Source organism: Amphiprion ocellaris, chromosome 15, assembly GCF_022539595.1.
Source record: "Amphiprion ocellaris isolate individual 3 ecotype Okinawa chromosome 15, ASM2253959v1, whole genome shotgun sequence".
Lineage (NCBI taxonomy): Eukaryota > Metazoa > Chordata > Actinopteri > Pomacentridae > Amphiprion > Amphiprion ocellaris.
The window spans coordinates 29,397,477-29,413,456 of NC_072780.1; the positions used below are offsets into that span (position 1 = coordinate 29,397,477).

The window sequence follows — 15,980 nt, forward strand, 5'->3', positions numbered from 1 at the left end:
AACTAGTCGTTTTTTCGAGTAATTATTAACCGAAATAATAATGTAAATAAATAAAGAATAAAGGACAAATCAAATTAACAAATAAAATAAAATAATTTTCAAATAATTAATTAGACGGAAAATATAGACAAAATTGCATAAAATTAAGTTTATAAAAAAATAAAAAATAAATAAATGAAAGTGTGAAGGCTCGTCTGCAAGAGGGAAAGTTAATCCTCCAAGAAACATCATAGACGATCTTTGTGGAGCAGTGGGCGTTCAGTTCCTCCCTCCCTCCCTGGGTCAGCGTGGGCGGCCCCGTGTGGCAGGAGGAGAGCGAAACACGACACCCCGACGGAGGAAGAGGGGGGCCGATAGAACACGAAGTGACTGAGTGAGTGGAAAAAGAAAAAGTGCGAGCCGGAGACGGAGCAGGGACGGACAGAGAGAGAGAGAGAAGAGCCCAGTTCGGTTCCTTTGTGCGGCGCCGCTGCTGTTGTTGTGACCGTCGGTGAGCCGCAGGGAGACGGACGACGATTAGGATGAAGACGTGGAGGAGGTCTCGACCATGCGACATCGTTCCAACGCGCCGGACGGACATTTAGGCTCGCCGCATTCCGTCGCTCCAGCACCGACCAACGGCAGCGCGACTCCTCCAAACTTTGACCTGCGCCATTCAGACCCGGCCGCCTGGATTTCCCCCCTCAACAGGCTTCGGGGCAACTTTTTTAAAACTCCCCCAGTAGAAGCCCCGCAGCTGAAAAACGGAGAAAAAAGTTTTTGTCACGATAGTTTTGTTAAAAAACGAACTCCGTTGAAAGTTAGCGAACGGTTTTGAACTCCTAAAGCCGGGGCAGGTTGTTTGAAACGAGCCGCTAGTGAGAACAACACCGGAGGAAGGAGTGGGGTGTCGCTAGCTCACTCGGCGGCTACAAGCTAGCTAACTGCCGTCTAAAGTTACGAGTCGACGGGAAAAGTGACCGAAGCGGACCACCGAAGACTTCCACGAAGATGAAAACCCCGGCGGACACGGGTGAGTACACGGACACGGTTGTTTTTTACAAGTTTTTTGCGGTTCCTCGCATGAAAACAACGGCGACTAGCTTCGGCGGCTAGCTGGTTAGCACGCTAACAAACTCCAAGGGAAAGTGTGACAAAATTATGGCGCTTAGAGCAGGATCCGTCCGAGGCTCCTGTTATTGTTTCAGCAGCCCCACAAACTCGGTCCCGCTCTCGGCCGTGTTGTTTCACACCGACGGCACACAATTGGCCTGCTGATGTTGTTTTAAAAACTTTATTTCCACGATGTTTGGCTTCAAACCGACGCTGCTGTGGAGTTGCAGTGAGTTAGCCTAATTTCCCGGAGCTGTGGTGAGGAGTCAGGGTCAGGGCCAAGATGCTGACCAACACCTCTGAGATACAGTTGGAGCCCCACAATGCAAAAAAACAACTAAATTTAATGGAAAAAATACGAGTTCAAGCTCATTTTGGCACTTTTTGCAACACCTGGTGTGTGATTTTAAGTGCCACAACTTCGATTATAGTGCATTTGTAGCCTCTTAGCTAAGGAAAAACTATCAAAGAGGTGAAAAAAAGTGCTTTTAATGACATTATTTTGCAGTGAATACACCACAGAAGGGTCCTGTAACTAAGTGGTGCTGGGAAAATGCAGTATAGAGGACTAAAGAGAGGTTGGTGTGAATAATCAAGGATCTAGGCCAGTGTAAATCCAGTTAAACATGTAGCTTATCCAGCTTTTGACAGACTTACTTTCATAAAGAAGTGGCACAAAGCAAACCACAAACTTAGCGATGGAGTTTTTCATGTTTTATAACTGACGCCAGCCCACATCTCCACTTATCACTGCATTAAAGCCTAAAGAGAAAAGTAGGAAGTCACTGCACGACTGGGTGCTGAGGTGGTTTCGAGTTGTCTATTTGTTCTTTCTTTCTTCACTGAAACAGATTTATTTACACCTTTTTGGCCCTGTGGTTAGCCGAGATAGTTTAACTCGCTCTGGTTAACATCCTGCCTGTGATTCTGAGCATAAATCTCGGGGTGAGTGCTTTTTAATGCCACTGTCTTCATCTGTGAACAGAGAAAAAGCAGACAAAGAGGGTAAGAGTAAGTCTTATTTTCATTATGTTGCAGGAAAAACCCCATAGAAGGAAACTCTAACAGAAAAATGAGGAAAATATGAAATGAATTATGTTTGAAGCTAGTAAAGTGAGCCTGGTGTGTATCATCAAGGATCTAGACCAGTGTAAATCCAGTTTAGTGTGCAGTTTATCCAGCCTTTGTATCACTTCCTTATAAATGTAAGTCTGTCAGAGAAAACCACAAACTTGGTGTTTGACGTTTTGATTATTTTAAGCCAACACCTACCCACATTTCCACTTATCACTATATAAAAGCCAAGATAGTCACGACATGATTAGATTGGAAATAGCTGAGGTGGTGGTTAGCCGAGATAGTTGAACTCTCCTGGTTAACATCCTGCTTGAGATTGTCAGCATAAATCAGCATAAGAAAAGTATAAATTCAATTACATACTCCATTAATACCACATGCAACAACTGGTGAGCAGACCACAGGCTTAGTGTTGGATGTTTTGATTATTTTAAGCTGATGCCAACCCACACTCATGAAAGCCTAAAGAGAAAGGTAGGAAGTCGCTACACGATTGGATTAGGAACTTACGTGTCATTGCAACCAAGGATGAGTGATATGCAGAAGAAAAACCATAAAGGAAATGCAATATGAGTCACAATTTTAATGTGAATGGAGTTTCTTTTCATTTGTTTTCCACAGACAAAACTGATAATGTGTTTTATGCTGGCGTCTCTCCCACCCAGGCATGTTCCTATACGTCTACAAATTATAATTTATAGGTTGTGTCATCTCTGTAGCACCACGATGCTTCAGTTTTATAGTATATAGTAAGACTTATTTACTTTTATCTTTTAATTGAAGCTCCTGCAGTTTGAATATTGGACCTGTTGATCATATTTTGATTAACTGCTCAGCCTTAACTATGATGGTGGACAGTTAAATTAACATGTTGCTTGAGATTTTAAAAGTAAGTCAGCATAGATGTTTTCATCTCTTAATTTCTAAAGTTTAATGTGTTATTTGCTTCCTACAAGACACTCTGTAAGTAAACCTGCATGGATTTGAGCCAAGTGAATCCAGCGTTGTTAACAGCTTTACTCGGAATTCAAACAGTTTACTTCAGAAGTCTCAGGCCCTGCTATTTCAAATTCCACCCATTTTTCTGGGACATTTTTTGGTTTCATTGAAATGATTATGATTTTCCACACTTAGGTTATGATTTCTCCCCCATTGTGCATTTAGGTGCTCTTAAACTCAGTTTAGTCAGAAGTGCTTTGCGGTAATCTTGGCCAGGCAGAACTCCAGAACCCATAATAGATGTTTGAGAGGGGAATGCCTCACCACAACACAACATCGTAATTAGAAATACGACTTTTCGATCCCTTTGATGACTGAGATAACTTTTTATATCACAAGACAGTCGCACAACCTAAACAAAAGCATCATTTTTCACAGTGGGTTCTCTTTTCTGAAGCTATGTGTGAGTGTACATGCAGTGTCTTATAGGAAGAAATGAAATACAGTTATTTTAAATGACCCATGAAACAACCTTTTGATTTTGACTGTTGCAAAAAAAAAAAAGCTCAACAGACTCTAAGCTATTCAGCGTACCTGATTTACACCCAGAAAACTAACTAGACAGTTTTTCTTTGGGTCATAAACCCGCAAATAAAAGTCTGTAAGTGGAAAAATTAAGTTTCATGAGATTGTGAAGATGCATTTGTCATTTTTAGGGCAAACCGGTGATCTATTTCAGACTTTTGAACAATGTATTTTCTGTTAATGACTTCCAAAGTTATGTTGCACTTCCTTGAGTTTTAAAAGTTGACCGTCTTGTTTTCACCATGTGCCATGCAGCAGAGGACGGCAGCCTTTGTCTGTGTAAATTATTTTCTGGTTGGGTTGTGTCGATAAACTTACAGCCAGCTTAACGGACTGTTGTTAGTGTGGTGGCCCAACTTTTAAGTAAAAGCCAAATTGGTTTGTAAGTTGTCAGTGGTTCCTGTTTCTTAGTGTTTGTAGTGTGATTCATACCAACTTCCTTGAGTTTCTAGGGATTGAAGTAAGTTATGAGTCATAACTCTAAATGAAGCTGTGTAGCTTCAGCAGTGACATGAAATAGGTGATTCGAGTTTGTCAACAAAAGGTTTTTGTAAGGAGGCCCATGCTAATATTAAAAGACCCTCTTGGGAGCCATGATCATATACATCTATATATACATATATGGGTCAAGCTCCACTCTCTTTCTGTCAGGAAGTCTGAAGTCTGGCCCCAACAGCAAGAGCTCCAATTTTCCGCTTGTGTTACTCCTTATATCAACAACGCGCCACATGTGAGACGTCACAGCTGTGGACAGCCAGGACCAGCACGCTTTGTTGCTCCCTGTATATATGTGTGTGTGTGGGAGCATGTGTGGAGTGAAAGGAGCCATACATGAGCAATTAGCTGGTGTTAAGTCTGGTAAGGGCATGGAGCCCTGCTGTTTATGACGGCCAGTGTATTTATGTGTTTGTGTGTTTGTGTGTGTGTGTGTGTGTGTGTGTGTGTGTGTGTGTGCGCGCGCGCGCGCATGCGCGTGTGTGCCCATATGTCTGTCACTGTGTGGCTCTACCTGACATTGATGTGGTCACAACAAAGTGAGTGTTTGACTTTTACCAGTGAGACCAAATTGCCCTTGAGGAAGACCATTTGGTTGTGGGCAGGTGACTCAGCCTGTTGTAATTACAGGAAGAGCAGCTAGACGTCTTTATGCAGATTCAAATGGTTCTAATAACACTGGTTAGACCAAAGCTAATGAGCCACAGGCTCATTTTGTTAAAGAATGATGCCGTTAGTTTCCTTTGGGAAGGACTCTGTTGTGTTACTGTCTCACCATTATACTGAATTATACCGTTGGCACCAGCAGAGACAGCACAATTACACTACAAGTCGGGGCCAAGTTGTTTGTCTCAGGGAAAGTTTGAGAAGAGGTGCTGGCGACTGACGTACAGCAACGTGGCTGTGCAGCCTGAGTTTCAGGACACCCTGTCCCTGTGGGATTCAGTAGAGATGCTGTAGAGTCATGTGCTGCAGGTCAGCTGCAGTGTGGAGAAAGAATGGATTACTGGCTATTATTTGTGCTTTGTTACCTGTGCTTTGTGCTGATTGGTCACTGTGCCTTGTAATGTGTGACTCAGATGCATAATACAAAGGTGCAATGTTAGATTCATTTGTGGGCAAGTGTAAGTGTATGTATAAATTTTCAAAATAGGACTAACTGAAATCAGATAATGAGTGTCATGTTTGGCAGCATCAGTCAGATCAGGGTTATAAACAGGTCTCAGGTCTCTACATTAGATAGTAAATCATAACAGGATCCTTTTGAAATGCCATAGCTCCCCAAAAATCCCCTAAGTGCTTGTGTTCCTCTCAGGATGTACCTTTTCCCCGGTTTTCCTCCCATTATATGCTTACTGTGAGTGATCAGGTCAACTCAAAGCTTGACCCGATCACATTCCTGATTACCACTGAGCCAAGCCCAGGCAAGCAGACCCTGGAAAAACTACAGCAGAGTGACGTCAGCATTTCTCTGGTGTGCTGTGAAGTGGTGGCCCAGGTCAGCGCCGCTGTGATCATCTCTCGATGTTACAGTGGGCCTCTTTTCCTGGAAGTGTGTATGCACAGTGGCTTTGGTGACCCATACAAAGCTTAGAGAATAGACAACAGGCTTCTCGAGCCGGGACATGCTGGCCACACAAACACAGAGGCCTCGTGCACAGGAAAGCCTGATAGTCAGTCAGGGAGATGAGTGGTGAGAGACACTAATGCCTGCGGCTTTATTTAGGTTGTAAAATGTTTAAAAAGATCCATTTTATAATTACGATTTTGTGATTATGGATTGCTAAAAAAGTCACATGTAAAGGCGAGTGTTCAGTGGCATGTTTTTAGAGGCACTGAAGACACCTATACATTTTGTTATTTATTAAGGTTTTCCTGCAATTTTTGATTTTACCATGTTTTCCCGGGGTATCGTATTGATGTCTGCTAAGCAAAACAATTTAGACAATAGGAAACAATTGTCCAACATCTTCAGTCCATGTGTCGTTGAGCTACAAAGCTTATAGATTTTACACATTTTACATGACATTTTTACAAGTATCTCAGGAAGCTCACTTGGAGGTTTTAAATTCTTTACCTAAGGGTACTATCAGGGGTTTTCCTGCCTCACAATAGACCGTTATAAGCATGATACAGGAAAGGCATCGACTCTGTGCTACCTTATTTCACAGAAATTAATTCATTTTCTTGTTATTTTTGGTCATCTGTGGGGGGAAAAAAATGCCATTTTGATTAAGTAAAAGAAACCACAATTAACAATGCAGATTAAAAAATGAACAAAAACAACTCAGTTCTTATCATTTTGGCACTAGTGAGTTTCCTTTGGTGTTAACTGCTAATTCTGTGAAAGGCAACAAAAATTCCTCCGGGCAGAAAAAAAGCCCTGACTTTGGTTGTTGTTGTGTAGCGGCTCTGATGTTAAAAGCATAATTCATCCTCTTGTACTGTGAAACCATTAGAATTTATCAATTTGTAATGTTGCACTACAGTAGTAACTTTTGATAAACTGTGGTAACTTCCATTTTTTGTACACACTTCACTGCTTCTACTGCAATTAGTGATCTCCCACCGCTCCCAGGTGATTTTTTAACAGCACTCATAGACTGCGCTTGAACTTGTAAAATGCAGCTGTGGGCTGCACTTGCAGGTGGAAAAGCAATAACAATAAAGAAAAACTTTTTCTGGTGGAGATTAAATGAGTGTTGCAGCCGTTACTCTAATTGGAAAGCATCTTGGGTCTGGACTGTATTATGGTCTGTTGAGGCTGCTGATGGAAGATATGTTGTTGTTGTGTGTGTCTTCAGTGATGGATTTCTCTGTGCATGATTGTTGGACATCTGTATGAAATGTTCAGTTTAGATAGAAGCCTCTGTTCTGATTTAAAAGCCGACACCAAAACCTGACATTTATGTCGATATTTAATAAAACAAAATCATTTTTTTATTGTCAGAAGCTGTGGTTGCACTAAAAATTTCTTGAAGTGATGCCACAGTGTCTCCATGTGACCAGTTATTCACAGGGAACAATAAAAATACACTCACAAAAAGAAGAGCACCCCACCAATAGTTGTTTTTTCTCCTGACAGTTTTAAGCTTCAGACATTAAACGAAATAGTAGTTTTTCTTCTGCTGAAGCGAGGTAGAATCTGGTGTAGTAACACTTAGGTGTACCTCAGGCTGGACAGTTATATAAATCATAATTTTGGCTTCCCCACAATTAGAATAACACAATGTTGACTGCAATGTTGACATTGAAAAGGCATCCTCTGCGCATAGAAAACTCCAATCACAGAGAACAGCCCAGGTAGATAAAATGACTTGCTTTCCACTTACATAAATCTGACATTTATTTCATGCTTTTAAAACTAATTTTTGGTCACACACCTGTCTAAGAGGAGACTAGAAGCTTTTCTGTGCACATCCACCAAGTTGACATCTACCTAAAGTTTAGCTTCTTGCCGGCTTTTGCAGTGTTTTGGGAAAACTGATAAATGGCATTGTCTGTTGATAATCAGGTTTCAGCAAGTGAAGCAATTCATGTATAATAATATAATGTATATGTTGCCCCTGGGAGATATGCTAAATGCAGTTGAGGGAGAACCCTATTTTTGATGCACAGATTTGTGCGTTAGCAGGAATGTAGCCCAACATGGAGTGGAAATCCGTACCCTCTTTATTTAAATGTGAAAGTGCAATAAAAATATTTGGTGCCTGAAGTCAGTGAATGAGTTTCCCCTGTAGGGTGGCTGGGATTAGCTTCAGAGATGGGATGAGGAGCTCGGACATCCGGAGAGAAGAGTTGCCCCTTCGCATGAAAAGGAGCCAACTGAGGTGATTTGGGTGATTAAAATACCTCCTGGGTGCCTTCCTGTGATGGTTTATTCTGGGCTCAGCTGGGAGGAGACCCTGGGGTAGACCCAGAATGCTCTGGAGGGATTACATATCTCATCTGGCCTGGGAACACCTCGGGATCTCCCAGGAGGAAGTGTAAATGTTGTTTGGGTGAACAACTTCAATCTGTTACGACCTGATTGTGGATAAGTTGATCTCAGTATAGATAACAGTGATAATAATCGTGATTATCAGTTTGGTTTCATTTGTGCTGCTCTTCGTTGTATTTTAGCAATAATTTTACGACTCTCAGTAAGCAGAAATGCAAGGCCAGCTGTGACAAAGTGCAGGCTTCCTCTTTATCTGTGTACTGTCATTTCTGAGGTAGAGACTCAATCACTTTGTCTTCCAAAGAATGTGCTCATCAGCTCAAACGTCTTTGTCAGTCAGCCTGCTGGCTCTGTATCTATGAGTATTTATGACTGAGTGAATCTGTGTTGGCTCTGTGACAGTTGACCCCCAGCAGGGCAGATGATTGCTTAGAGCAGGTCAAGTGGAACCACTGACTCGCTTCACTGAGCAGATAAGGAAGAGTTCTGCAGAAGGACATGTATCTGTGTAACACCTGACAGGATACTGGGTTTCCGGCTGAAGTGTTGTTCTTACACACACTTATGAATCTCTTTTGCGTAAACTTGCCCTCTGATGAGATTTTATCAGTGTTTACCGCTAGAGGCTTTACTAAGATGCAAATATATTTTGTATATTTGTTGGACTGAGTCACAGTATTTATCATTGCAATCCTTCTGAGTGGAGCCGCCTTGATAAATCCAAACAATGCAGACAGTTTTTGTTCACCCTTGGAGCTCTTTGTGGAGGTTTTTGAGTCAAACCAAGGCTGAGAGAGACAGAAGCTGCAGAGGTAAGTTTGTGTTTTGTCTGTGGCTGTTTTGACTGGAGTCATCCTCACTGAAAGAGGTATGGGGAGTTGTTCTGTGTTATGGCTATCGTCTGTGGTTCGTGGGGACTGAGAGGAGGGGGATTGGGGGGGTGTTCCCTGGTTGGTTCGGTGTTCTTTATAGCCAGAGGGATTGAGGTGGGCCTCCACTGACATCTGAGTCTGCCTTTTACATGCTGCAGAAAGGATAAGGGGACAGACTAGGTGTGGTCCCCTATGGCTTGGTGTAATGCTGCCCACACAGCCAGTGCCAGTGGTAAAGAAGTTACAACCATGTTGCTGTTGGAGCAAAAAATATCCACCAAGTGCCATCTGTTTTTAGGAGGTCTGTTTTAACAAAGAAGAGCGGTTAGAGGTGCCCTGCCAGGTTATGTTCAAGTAATTAGGGTGACTTGCAGTGGGTGGCAACATCTATTATTTTTCAATAAAATGGAAGCATTGAAATGTGCTAAAATCCAACCGTGGCATTTGTTGGCAAAGCGTTGCAACACCAGTGGAAAGTCTTCAATAGGAAAAAAAAGCGATGCAAAATAAATGGGATACTTTTTTTTTTTTTTTTTCCAAAGGAGACCACCTCAAGAGCCGCCGAGGGAAAACTCTACCAACAGGTCACAGTGAGAAAAGAGCACAGTTTGGTTTTGTGGTTGTTTTGACTGGGTTGATGCAACCCAGACTTTTCCTGAACCTACCCTTGTTGGCGTTGCACCTGCAGTTTTAGCCCACACTGCGTGATTGAAAGTGTGAACTGTCCAGCTAATTTCTTATTCATATTTTCTCAAATATACACCCTGGTGCTTTTCTAAATGCTAATTTCTACAAACCCCTTCGGTTGGGTGTGTTGCCACCTAAACCTCCATGAAAAATCAGGAGTCGAGCTGTGAGTAGAACTGAAACTGTTGGAATAAACATTTTTAAATCTTGCCAGAAATTCTGTTAAGTTGTGTGAGTCTGTCAGTTCTTTGTGGTGCTTTGCTGAGGTTATAAGTAAGGACTCTTGAGTTTTATTGGAAGGAGCAGACCTTGATTTGTTGCTTTCATCTCATCGGTATGGCATAACCCTAAATTAACTGAAGTCGTCTAGTGCAGACAGGGACACTTTTTGTTCACACTGCTTTACTTTGGTGGCCCGTTGCTTCTTTTTCTACACATTCACAGGTTTTATGTCAACCCCTGATTCTCTAAATGCCATTTAAACAATGAGTCTAGTTTCTGTGATGCTGTGTGCTCTTTTTAGTTTTCTTGTAGCTTAAGTTTAAACGCCTTGAATGAAAAATATACATCAATAAGCCACCACGTTAAAACCATTAATAGGTGAAACGCAATCTTATTTTAACACGTGTCATCCACCTAAACATTCTGCTAGACCAAGCAGACACACACTCCTAAAAATGCCCAGTAATGACTCAAGAAACACAACACAGAGCCAAATATATTGACCACACCTACAAACTCAACAAACCCCAACTGGATTGATCATAGATAGGAATGTATTGGCTCAAATCCGACCCACAAAAGCCCCACCAAAACTCAAGATATATGCGGCAATCGTCCCCAGAACCCCTAAAGGTCTGGTGTCCTTGTCTGTTAGGTCAACGCTGTTTTGGTGACAGAAGTGGTACCTACATAATATCAGACAGATAGTTTTAATGTTGTATTAGAACAGCGTAAAGGTAATACCGGGGCTGTATAGAAGTTTTTGCTGGCAGCTGTGACCTAAAGAGTCAAGAAAATCTGTCGTGGTCTATGCAGGAGAAAGAAATCAGCAGCATCTTCCTTCTCTTTGGTGTTTGCTGTCGTTATCGGTCTGTTGGGAGCTCTGTGGCTTTCTCTCTCTTGCTTACAACTGCCGCAACTTGTCCTGAGAATCTGTGTGTGGTGTGCTTAAGTTTGATGTGGCTCCATGTGTGAGGTTGCCTCACACCTAAAATAGTATATAATGTTTTTGTTACCTGAAGGCTCATTGCTTGAAAACGCTGTTTTTTTTTTTTTCCACACCTCACACCACACATACCCGTACGGTGGACATGCACACTTGCCTAGACGCCTTCAACCACGATCAAAATCTTTTGTCCCAATGACAAAAATGTAGCCTTGCACATTTTCTCCAGTTCAAACTCAAATACACACATACAGTGCACAGCAAATAGTTTTCCTCTGTGCAGATGAAAACAAGAAGCGATCGATTAGCAGCAGAAGATGTAAGAAAACAGATTTTAAGATGCTGAAAGGGTTTTCAGGCATAATCTCTTATCTAGTGAGCCACATGAGAGTGTTGAAGTTGCATGCCGCTGTGTGTGATTTTAATAACCAAGGCTCTTGAAAAATACACATATTTAACCTGTTTTTAATGAAAGCCACCAGAAAAAAAAGGGGTTTATTTTGAATTTCACCACTTTAACCTATTCGTCAAGGCATAGTGGTGATAATTTATTTTAACTGCATCGATGCTGTGATCCAGGGAGGGAGTACTGCAAATGAACTTTGCATTTTCGTCATGTGTTTTCATTGCATTTTCCCTCTAAAGTGAAACTCCTGAACATTCTGTCAAAAAAATGCCCTCACTGCTATCGATGAAGTGTCTATCTCTGTTAGATATCGCTGCTGTTTGATCGCCCTGGCCTGAGTTGACTTTATTTTCTCCTATCAACACATTTAGCACACCGTGAATAGCTAAAACACTCCTTTCTACTACAAGTGTAAACATACGAAAACAGATGGGAGTTCCTGCAAGATAAATGATAAATGGTCAAATGATTGAGAACCTATTCCTGGCCTCTATTCAAATCAGTTAACAACAGTTACATTCATTTTAGCTGCTGAAACAGTAAAGTGGAATGCAGGGTTGGGCTTGTCTCGTTGGCTGCTTCAAAGGTAAACCATAAATTATATTAGAGATAAGAATGGCCCCATTTGATCAGGCCAGCACCATCAATGAGCCATAAAGCTGCTGCTTCTCCTTGTCTGACCTTTCTTTATCACCCACAGCACACAGTCTTAGCTAATGTTCTTCATTGGAACATCAACTCCAAGCTGAATTTTTAAAGATCTTGGCAATCTTAAAAATCTGCTTAGATGACATGATGAACAAGCTAATTGAAATAAATGATGTGAACGAGAAAGAATGCTGAATCATTAACCACTGAATAACAATATCACTTTACATGTTGCATTTATTAGGCTGAGAGAGCTTCATTTGTTAACTCATGTGACCCACTTGGTGCCCCAGTAGATTGTTTGAAACCGCCAGACAGTGATGGACGAGCTGTGTCTCTTGTTTTATTGAAACGTGAAAGTCAGTCAGTCGCTCAGACACTTAGTCACTCATCTCAGCTCCTCGCAGCATGCACATTTTATTAGGGGCCCCGGACCCCCCACATGCCATGAAAACGGGAGATATCTGTCTTGCATTAACACACACGCACTCAGACACACTCTTTTAATTTTCTCACTGCAGCTCGCGATCGTGGCGTGCTCATTTGGGTTGCCATCTCCCTGCGGTGACGCCGTCGTGCCTCCGTCTTTAATGTTTTTACACAGGGAGCGAGCCACTCTGTCTAGAGACGAGAAGATCCAACTTTAATGCAATAGAGGAATTAAGACTGCGGTGACTCTTGCCATTGAGGAAAGGCTGAGTAACGAACCCAGACGTCACACATCTAGAAAGTCCCGTTCTGGCTGTTTTCAAGAATTCTTTAAGAATTTCGCGGACGCACTCATCCAGGGTGAATTACTGTCACTGTGATTGTATTATAACCCACAAGTGGTGGATAAACAATATGCGCCATTGCTAAAGAGTGGCAGGTTGTAACCACAGAGTTCTGGGAGTAATAATAACAAATCTTCATGTTCAAGTTGAGAAGAAAATGTAGAAAAAGTTTCTATTCACTGAAAACCTTCTGTATTAGGAGGCAGAGTTTACGGATGTGTTTGGGATTCTGTACGGTGTCCTTGATGGCTGCTGTTCAGTAGCAGTTTGAGGTGAATTAGTTGTATTTTCTTGCAGTTCGAGCCTCCAAACTGTTCTAATCAACAACAATAGCCACACAGAGTGAGTGAAAAGGTGATCAGGCAGGAATTAACAGGATTAGAAATGATTAATAGTGCTTTCACTGACGCCCAGGGCCAAAGGAAAATTACCAGTACCAAAATCAGAAGAACTGACGGAAACATCAAATGGTTCAGAAATAACAGGAAAATTGTAGATTTCTGTCAAACTGGGCAACAATGACTCATTGTCTTCACTGTTCACAGACCGATTATACTTAGTGTCTTGTGCAGTCACCATGAAAAATCCTGTAATATTAGGTGGACTGGTTGTAGATCATAATATGACCAATCTGCATGTAACATAGTGTCTTTTGTCAATGTCATTTAAAAAAATCTGTCTTACTTTCAGTTGCAGTTATTCAGTCACAGCCAGCTGCTGCTTTATCATCACAGCAAACGGAAGGAAGAAGATAGATAGATAGATAGATAGATAGATAGATACTTTATTAATCCCAAGGTAAATTCAAAAAGAAGCATCTGATGCTTTTGAAATTTGTTTTTAAATAATGCCCAAAATAAGATGCTTCACTGCAAATATATCATTAGCCAAGGGTTACTGTCAGTTGAAAACTAAATATATGTAACTCCATTGCTTTGCTTTGTCTCAAATAGTGGAACAGCAAACACCTCTGATCCAGAATGAGTGCTTTTCAGTTTTTGAAAATATCTTCCAGTATTCATGTGGATATAAAGAGCTAAAATCATCCACTTGTCATTGCAGACAATGCTCTCTCCAAACCTAGCTGTATTCTAATAACTTAAAGCTATTCTTATTAGATAGGCTCCTTACATGCTCGTTAATAGCCTCTGTAAAGAGTTGGCTCTCTAACTTTGACAGCTTTGTGTTGAGAACATACATAGACTCATCAGAATTAAGTTGAACGAATCAGTTGTGGTCAGCTCTGTGCATATCATGATCTCTGGATTGATTTTATTCAAGAATTTGGTCATTTGTTCATCTTCTCTGCAGGGAAAACTCCTTCCTCCTGATAATGTTTTGACTCGGAGTGAACATGAAGAAGAGGGGATATTCACTCATAGTCCTGAGGAGTGACTGAGCCGATCAGTGCTCTACATGGATATGGGAATTTACACATTTAAGTAGTAAAAAACTTTTGAAAATCAGAATGTGACTGTCAGTAGTTGGCTTTCTACTGCTGGTAATCGGACCTTTTAATGTTTTTAGTTCCAGTATGGTTTAAAATATGACAATATTGGTTGCGGCGTTAACTCAGAGTGCAACAAAACAACAAGAAATAATGTGGACAGAATGTAATTCCAATTCAGGCAGTGTTGAAGAAGACTATTCAAGTCACTGGTATTTATATAGAACTTTTAAGGCAACAGCCATTGTACCAAAGTGCTTTTCAGTAGGAAAGCAAGATTGCCATTAGAAGTTAATTTAACAGTCTATATACTGCAAAGTTTTTCAGGACTGCTTAGAGGTACGAACCCTGGAGTAGGTAGTTTTTTCTCCCTCAAAAACAGACTAAGGGCTTCTGCAGGAGCAATAGTTGCTTTCAGAACACGCACAACAGTTCAGACTGCCCTAATCTGCAAAATCCTGCATTGGAAAACAACCACAAGCATTAGACTTTCACACAATGACAGGTAGATTTTAAATTTGTTTTTAAAAAAAACAAAAAAAAAAGCACTGGATTTGAATTTCCGCTCACATGGGCTTGGTATTGGCAGGTATCCAGACTTGCGGCATCTGAATTTGTTTAGGGCCAGTAAAAGTTAGCGTGGTGTGTCCCTAGTTTGTATTTTATTTGCCTAATGTTGTCCTTCTGTTTCTCCATATTGGATTTCAGCCACCGCTAATCAGCCATTCCTGGAAAAATCTTTTCCTCCTTCGTTGCTCTTAAAGTGCTCTTCAAGTTCCTCACCTATTCCCTGGTTAGATATTTTCTCTAATTCAGATTTAGGGTTTAAGGATAGAGAATCTGATATCTGAGAGTGTCATATCTTTCTGACAGCTGAGAATGAGGTGAAACTTTACTCAGAAGAAACGCAGTCGAGTACGCATGTAGATACTTGGAATCCAGGTGTTAATTAGTTACCGAATATGCACATTGTTGTCTGATGTATTTGCTCTCGGCACTTACGGGTAATAAAAGTCACAATGCAATTTATCTTCTGACTTTGACTTTAGGGGAGTAAAGATACAATTAGAATTTGTGTCAAATGGAAATGCAGAGGGGAATGATTTGTTGATTCTTGATTCCTTCCCTTTCTTGTCATATCTCAGTCACATCTGTGAACTCTACTTCAAGCATTGTTGTAATCAACTGTGGAGCCTCTTTGTCTGTGTGGAAAGATGCTGAAAGGAAAATGGCATTATGAGAAAGAAGGGGGTTGGGGTGGTGAAAGGAGGAGCCGAAATTTGATTGGCAGCGACTTTGAGAATGAGTCACTCACCCAGCTCCCTGGATTTGGAGCTGCAGACCTATTCTGGGCTGCGGTGACACGTGTATTTGTGTGGTTATGTGCATGTATGCTTGCACACCAGTGTTCACATGGCTCAATCCAATAGCTGAAGTCACCAAATTTGCGTTTTTGGCCTATTCACCATGTGTGTGTGTGTGTTGGAGGAAAATGAAAGTAGTCTGGCGACCAAACCACAACACAGAAGCCAGATTTAAACACATTTATCTTCTCTCTCCTGCTCTGAAGTCCCCCAATAACACCACCACTCAGCAATTTACTCCAGCTCCTCAGTGGTCTCTGTCATTTTTTTAAACTGCACTTGTAAGTTGTGTTTAGAGTTGCTAGCTTTCATTAAAAGTAAGGACCACAGTTAAGTAACCAGTAAAACTCGCCATTAGTCATGCATTGTCAGTACAGCACAGCTTATCTGGTTGTGTCATTTGACCTTTTCATAATCACAAGAGGTGATCATAAAGTTCAGAGGTCGTGCCTATTAAAAAATCAATAACTGTACCTGATTTAAATTT

The 15,980-nt window shown here is 41.3% G+C and overlaps 1 protein-coding gene across 2 annotated transcripts in view; it reads left to right on the top strand.

The window, feature by feature from the left end:
- The first annotated feature begins 310 nt into the window (after positions 1-310).
- erf (Ets2 repressor factor) overlaps positions 311-15,980 on the top strand; it is a 55,528-nt gene continuing 39,858 nt past the window's right edge. The window contains exon 1 of one of the 2 annotated variants that reach the window (XM_023262144.3): positions 311-1,012. In XM_023262144.3, coding sequence (XP_023117912.1) covers positions 991-1,012 — 22 coding nt within the window. In that variant the 5' untranslated portion in view covers positions 311-990. The remainder of the gene's footprint in view (positions 1,013-15,980) is intronic. The other variant, XM_023262143.3, reaches the window with a different exon arrangement.